This window comes from Canis lupus, chromosome 2, assembly GCF_011100685.1.
Source record: "Canis lupus familiaris isolate Mischka breed German Shepherd chromosome 2, alternate assembly UU_Cfam_GSD_1.0, whole genome shotgun sequence".
NCBI lineage: Eukaryota > Metazoa > Chordata > Mammalia > Carnivora > Canidae > Canis > Canis lupus.
The window spans coordinates 68,781,363-68,788,195 of NC_049223.1; the positions used below are offsets into that span (position 1 = coordinate 68,781,363).

Sequence of the window (6,833 nt, forward strand, 5' to 3'; positions counted from 1 at the left end):
AGGGCATGGGTACTTGGCATACAGTGGCTTTCACATTGTTCTATCATTTTCATGCTTCTTACCAGAATCTCTTTCCAGTTCTGGCTCCTGGGGAGGAGCTGCTGGGGAGAGGGGAGGTACAAGGCTGTATTGACAGCCTGAGGGCTACGGGGGTCAGAGATCAGGACCTGCACCAGGAGCTGACCTGTAGGAGCTGGGCCTTGGCTTCATTCCTTGCCCTGCCTTGCTGTGGGTCTCTGGGCGGGTCTGACTCCACTTCTTCGTAATGCATCTGGTGTGTGAGAGAGTACCTACCACCTAGCCATCTCTCTAGGACTCAGTTTCTTCTCCTTGGACTCAGTCCAGGCTCAGGAGCTTGGTACCTACCCAGCCTGGGCAAGGGCATCAGGGACTCCTCCTCCCTAGGACTTACCTCTCTCCCACTCCTGCTCTCAGTTCTGTTCAAGGAGGTCAACACTTGCAACCCATCTACCATCACGGGCACACTGTCCCGCCTATCCCTGGACGAGGACGAGGAGCCCAAGTCCTGCCTCGTGGGTCCTGAGGGCGGCCTCAGCTTCTCACCGCTGCCTGGGAATATCCTGGTGCCCATGGCAGCCTCGCCAGGGCTGGGGGAGCCACCGCCCCCACAGGAGGCCAACCCTGTGTACATGTGTGGGGAAGGTGGCCTCCGGCAGCTGGACCTCACATGGCTGCGGCCCGAGCCGGGCTCTGAGGGGGACTACATGGTGCTGCCCCGGCGGACTCTGAGCCTGCAGCCTGGCAGTGGTGGCGGAGCTGGTGAAGATCCCCCAAGGGCCCGGCCTGAGGGCACCCCTCGGAGGGCTGCCAAGACACTGGCCCACCCGGAAGGCTACCCCAGCTTCCTGTCTGTGGAACACTCAGGCCTGGGGCTGGGCCCTGCCTATGGGTCTCTACAGAACCCCTATGGGATGACCTTCCAGCCACCACCACCGACGCCCAGTGCCCGCCAAGTATCTGAGCCAGGGGAACGCAGCCGGACCATGCCCCGCACTGTGCCAGGCTCTACCATGAAGCTGGGCTCCCTGGAGGTGAGGGGCTGTAGGGCATTGGTGGGGGGGAGGCCTGCCCCCATGTGCCTGAGACTATGTCTGAGTCACAGGCAGCAGCTGGGAAGGGACAGCCAGCTTGCCCCCAAAGGAGCCCCTTTGTACAAAGTGGCTGGGAGTGTGTACACTGTGCAGTTCTTCTTCCATTTGTGCTCCCGCAAATACAAGGGAACCTGGCTCCTCTGAACTCCTCAGCTGGACCTCGTGCACACTGAGGGCTCACTTTTTCGTGCATTCCCCCACTTGATTCACTGCCTCCTTTGCGGTGACTGGCTAGGACAGGTCTTCCTTTGAGGGGACCTGTGGCTTGGGCCAAGTGTGTTGTTAGAGAAGCCACACTGGGGGCCAGGAGCCTGGGTCTCTGAGTCTGGCAGGTCTGAGGTTGCTTCTGGGCACTGACTGATCAGCGGTGAGATGCTGAGTGTAATCTCTCTGAGCCTCAGTCTCCTCGTTTATAAAGAGGGGAGCTCCTTTGTAGAATTGTTCCAGAACTAATTGAGTGTACAAAACATTTGTCTCTATATGAAGCAGGTAGAAAGTGCTAGGCAATTAGGAATTGATGCTGTTAACATCCCAGAAATCAGCCTCAGGCCCTTGCTCCTAGGCTTGTGGTCACTGACCCTCTCTTCTCAGGAGAACATGAGCCCCTTTGTCTCACTGCCTCTGTGTTTTCTGTGGTTGCCCCACCTTCCCTCTGGCCTCCTCAGGGAGTTACTGGGAACAAGCAGATGACAGTGAGCTACTGTAGAACTCTAGAATGCTCTGGAACTCTGGGAGGTTCTGGAACTCTGGGAGGGATGATGGAGATGTGGATAAGGACAGGGGCAGGAGTCACAGCTCAGACACCGTTGGCTGCTCATGTTTGGCCTCAGACACCTCTCCCCATCCTCCGCACAAAGGAAATTAAGTTAGCAGCTAGAGATTTGCAAGTTTAGTTTCTCTCCCAAAAATGTTTCTTGAACATTTGGTGCCTGCTCCTGCTGCAGATGGCAAAGACAGGAAGGCATAACAAAGACAAAACGACAGCGGCACCAGGGAAGAGCGCGTTCGGCGTCACGGCAGGTTTTGTTCTGTGGACACCTGCCCAGGGTTGGGCCACGGAGGTGGGGCCAGTTTTGGGCTCTTTGTGTGGGAGGTAGCAATAAATGTGACGGTGTCTTGAGGGGTCAAGGATGACGTCCAGACTTCTGGTGCAGGCAACTGCAGTGGAGTGGAGGCGGAGGAGCCGGTTTGGGGCGGGAATTCAGAGTTTTTTTAGTTGGGCACAGCTGTGTGTGTGGTGCTTGCGGGCCTTAGAGGACAGGAAGTGATGTCCTGCTGCCTCCAGAAAGAGAGATGTGGCCAGGACAGGGAGGGCACACACATGTGCGTGGTGACAGCCAAGAGAAAGTCTAGGGCAGAGCGTGAAGGGCCTAGTGCTGGGGAAGCCAGGGATGATGGAGAGGAGACAGGTGGGGGCTGGGAGGACCACGAGAGGCTGATGTCATGGAGGCTGGGGGTGATGACCATGTCTGCTGGACCTGGGCTTTAGGAGATCTTGGATGGTGGTCTTAGCATCACCCCTGGACCTCAGTTTCCCCCACATAACTCGGGACAGCTGACCTTGGTCTCATGAGCGCTTTTGGTTCCAACATTAAAAGACTCTAAGGGCTCCTCCTTGAACAGAACTGGTTTGTCAGCAAAGCAGGGTCAAAGGAAGGACTGGAGACCCAAGTCCTTGTGTTTGCAGGGCAAGTGGAGGGTTCCAAGGAGAGGGGAGCCTGTGGCTGGCAGAAGGTGGACAAGATAGGGTGGAGGGGTAGAGTCCAGGGAGCAGAGGAAGGAGTGTCTGCTCTGTGGTCCCATGTGGGAATCTGTGTCTCCCACACTCCTGGCTTAGGTTGCATGTCCATGGTTTGTGTGTGTGTGTGTGTGTGTGTGTGTGTGTGTGTATGTGTATACTCCCTGTGTGTGTCTGCCTACGGTGTTGGGTATGTGTGAGCATTACAGGAGTGGCCGAGTGTGGGCCTGGGGCCGGAGCCAAAGCCCTTCGGCCGGGTTCTGCATCAGCTCCTCATCCCCCAGGCCTCTGCCCTTAAAGCTTCCTGGCTCCCAGGCCCGGGCTGGTGGGGAGGTGCGAGGGCAGATGTTGGGTGCCAGGGTTCCTGTCTCTGAAGTCCCTGCATGTGGTAAAAAACTTCTCCACTGTTTCTTTGGTGCTCCCTCTCAGCGAAAGAAGTTACGATATTCAGACCTGGACTTTGAGGTAAGTGGTGTGTATGTGTGTGTGTGTGTGTGTGTGTGTGTGTGTGTGTTGAGAGGCATCTGTCTGGTGTCTGTCTCTGGAGGATCCACTCCTAAAATTAGCCAGAGTCCCTAGGACCACGAGCCTGTGGTTTCTGTGGGGTCTTCCCACCATCTCCCCAACCCGAGCCCAAGCCCAGAGCTCTGAAGCAGAGGCAGAGCCAGGCCTTGTCCTAGAGGCAGAGAGATGTGGGGTGCCAGGATGCTAAGTGCGGGGGGCAGTGGGGGAGCACCTCCTCTGACCCCCTGTGGCTCCCAGAAGGTGATGCACACCCGGAAGCGGCACTCAGAACTCTACCACGAGCTCAACCAGAAATTCCACACTTTCGACCGCTACCGCAGCCAGTCTACAGCCAAGGTGAGGGCACCTCCCGAGGTTTCCCTGCCCAAAGCTCAGGGCCCCACCTACTACAGGGCCCCCCAGGGTCGGACCCTGACCCATGGCCCCCATTGCAGAGGGAGAAGCGGTGGAGTGTGTCCTCGGGTGGGACAGCCGAACGGAACATGTCTAGCGTAAGTGCCCCCCAGGCTGGATCCGGGTCAGGTGGGCTCTGAGGGGCTTATCCCCTGCCAACCCTCCTCCCCTGCCTGGGCAACCTCGGCCCGCCTCACCAAGGGACTACCCATGCATAAAGTGGCAGTTCTGGGGCTGCCTGTGAATGGGGAGCATTGCCCGGGGCTCTGGCAGGAGGAGAGTGGGCACACGGAAGACTTGACCCTGGGGGCCTTTCAGAGCACAGGGCTCAGGAACCCAACTCTGGAGCTAGGGAGATCTCAGGCGCCTGGTTACTGGGTCACCTTGGGCTTCTCTGGCCCTCTCTGGGGCTCCTCAGTTTGTCCTGTACGATGAGTGAGAGGGTATTGGCCCCTCTCCATGGGTCCTTCCCACTGCTTCCCACAGGAGAAGCCCAGCCCTGGGGAGCATCCTGGCTTGTCCCAGCAGCGGAGACATCAGAGCTGGAGCACCTTCAAGTCTATGACATTGGGCTCGCTGCCCCCCAAGCCCCGAGAACGGCTGGCCCTGCACCGAGCAGCAGCCTGGGAGCCCACAGAACCACCTGATGGTGACTTCCAGACAGAGGTGTGAGTGCCACACCGGACTGCCCACTGCGTATAAATATATATATCTCTCTATTTTCACACTCCACTTTGGAACCACCCAGGAGCCGGCGCCCCCTCCCCTCTCCCGAGGGCTGGGCAGGGAGGTGCAGTGGACTCAGCCGGGCTGGGGGAGCCAGACACGGCATGGCTTGGGGGACCAGGGCCCTTCCCCTTTTCTCGGAGGCCCCCCCATCTTCACCCCAGCTGTCTGTCCCTGTCCTGGGCTGGGGAGGGGGGAGGGAAACTTTGTCGGGAATAAACTTCACTCTGTGGATTTGGCCGCTGAGCTGTTTGCTTCCCCCAGATTAAAGGTCCAGCCCAGGGTCCCCGACTTTGTTCCCCTGTCTCCTTGGTTCACCTCACTTGGTCTCTTGAAACTGTATAATGGGGTCAGGCCCACCTTGACTGGGCTCTGACTCTGTCTTTGCCCCTGACTCCCGGGGTGACCTTGGACACATCCTGTCTCCCTGTGGGGCCTGGGTAGGGGAAGCAGATTGGGAACATGGGATGGGATCCCTTGCAGCTGGCCTTCCCCCTTGGCCCTGATGGTCATGACTGCTATTCACTGGGACTCAGAAGCCAGACTGCCTGGGCTGGAGCCAAGACGGAGCTTAGTGACCTTGGTTTCTGTGAAATAGGGACTGTAATAATAGTATGGATCTCATAGGGTTGTTAAGAGGACGAGACATGTTAATATGCGCAAAGTGCTCAGTGAGGCCTGGCATGGAAGACACTTCGAAAGGCTTAGCTATTATCACTTGGCACTTGGTCTCATGCTGTGCTCTGTGCTAGGAGCTTTGCACACACAGCCTCTGATCCCTCAGAATAACCTTGCTGGAAGCTTTGGGTTTGTGGATGGGAAAACGAGACCAGAAATGGAAAGTGACTTGCTCAAGGCCACTGTCACAGTCAGAGCTGGGATTTCAAGCCCAGGCTTGGTGGACAGTGGAGCCCGCCCCCCCCACCCTTCATCAGCCACCCTCCTCACGGGACAGGAAGCTTGAGCTCAGCTCCCTGGGACCTGACCTTCATGGCTGCAGGAGAGTGGCAGGGTACTGGGGGGTGTGGAGCCTCAGAGTCCAGGGCTCAGGGTGGTGTGGTGTGGAGGGGCTAGAGGGCCAGGGTGGGAGACTCCTTGCCGGGGTGTCTTTTTCACATGCCCAAGTGGAGGACCCTTGCTCAGTTCCTGGGCACCCAGGAAGAGGGGATAGAGGATGAGAACCTGAAATGTCTTGCAGCGTGTGCAGTAATGCTTCTGTGGTTGGGTGCCACTGCCGGCCTAGTCATTCAGCAGCACCGGCACCCCTGAGCCACTCCCAGGACTCAGTCTCCAGGGATGGCTAACACATCAGAGGGGGAGGGGTTAGGTGCCTGGTTGAGGTGGAAGGGGAAAGGGACTGGCTGCTGGGGCAGGGCTCACAGCTGACAGCCCCCTGGGGGAGCTGGAGGAGTGGTGGCCCTGGAGATACAGGCTCCCTCAGTCTTCTCTGCATCCTGCCTGCTGTGGGCCTCGTCAGAGGAGCAGGAGCAGAGTCCTCAGACCCGTGCCCCTAGGTCCTGGGCTTTCCCAGAATCCTTGTGCTCCTGTGAACCTTCTAGGCCTCCCTCCCCTCGGGCAGCTCAGGCATGTACTGTGCTCAGTGCTGTCTCAGGCATGACCTCATTTGAGTCTTCAAGGTAAGTACTGTGACTCCCCCATTCGACAGATGGGGGGAAATCAGGGCTCACAGAGGGGACATGACTTTTCCAGACTCCCACACCTCGTAAGTGACTATATACTGGGGCTGAATCTTGCTACCAGCCAACCTGGGTGAAAGAGAACTTTGTTCACTCAGGAGTCGCCAGCTGCAGCTTGCAGGTGGTGGGCACGTGTGGCTGTCTGTTAGGTGATGGGACCCCGGGTCAGAGTGGCTCCAGATGTTCATCCCTTACAGCTGCTCTGTGTCAGCTTCATTCTTTTTTTTTTTTTTTTTTAAGAATTTTATTTATTTATTCATAGAGAGAGAGAGGCAGAGACACAGACAGAGGCAGAAGCAGGCTCCATGCAGAGAGCCTGACATGGGACTCGATCCCGGGTCTCCAGGATCACGCCCTGGGCTGCAGGCGGTGCTAAACCTGCTGCACCAACGGGGCTGCCCTCAGCTTCATTCTTTAAGGCAAGCCTCTCACCCCTTACTGGACTTCCTTCTCCCGGGTCCCATCACTGGCTTTGCCCTCAGAGGGGAGACTTTGCCTTAAATTCTGACCAGAAATTCCCCAGGGAAGGGCTGTGATTGGCTCCAGGCAGAGGTTGGGGTGCTGTGATGGGCACAATTGGCACAAATCGTGAGTTATGCTGGCCCTGACTTGTGCCAGCAGAACCCACCTCATGCCATGGGC

At 57.6% G+C, this 6,833-nt stretch overlaps 1 protein-coding gene across 15 annotated transcripts in view; it reads left to right on the forward strand.

Moving 5' to 3' along the window:
- The window catches only part of ADGRB2 (adhesion G protein-coupled receptor B2), a 35,810-nt gene extending 31,077 nt beyond the window's left edge, over positions 1-4,733 (forward strand). For 6 of the 15 annotated variants that reach the window (XM_038531286.1, XM_038531294.1, XM_038531295.1 and 3 more), the window contains 5 exons: positions 436-1,052; positions 3,280-3,315; positions 3,613-3,711; positions 3,810-3,866; positions 4,255-4,733. In XM_038531286.1, the coding sequence (XP_038387214.1) occupies positions 436-1,052; positions 3,280-3,315; positions 3,613-3,711; positions 3,810-3,866; positions 4,255-4,440 (995 nt within the window). In that variant the 3' untranslated portion in view covers positions 4,441-4,733. The remainder of the gene's footprint in view (positions 1-435; positions 1,053-3,279; positions 3,316-3,612; positions 3,712-3,809; positions 3,867-4,254) is intronic. The other 9 variants (XM_038531287.1, XM_038531299.1, XM_038531300.1 and 6 more) reach the window with 7 other exon arrangements.
- Positions 4,734-6,833: the final 2,100 nt, after the last annotated feature.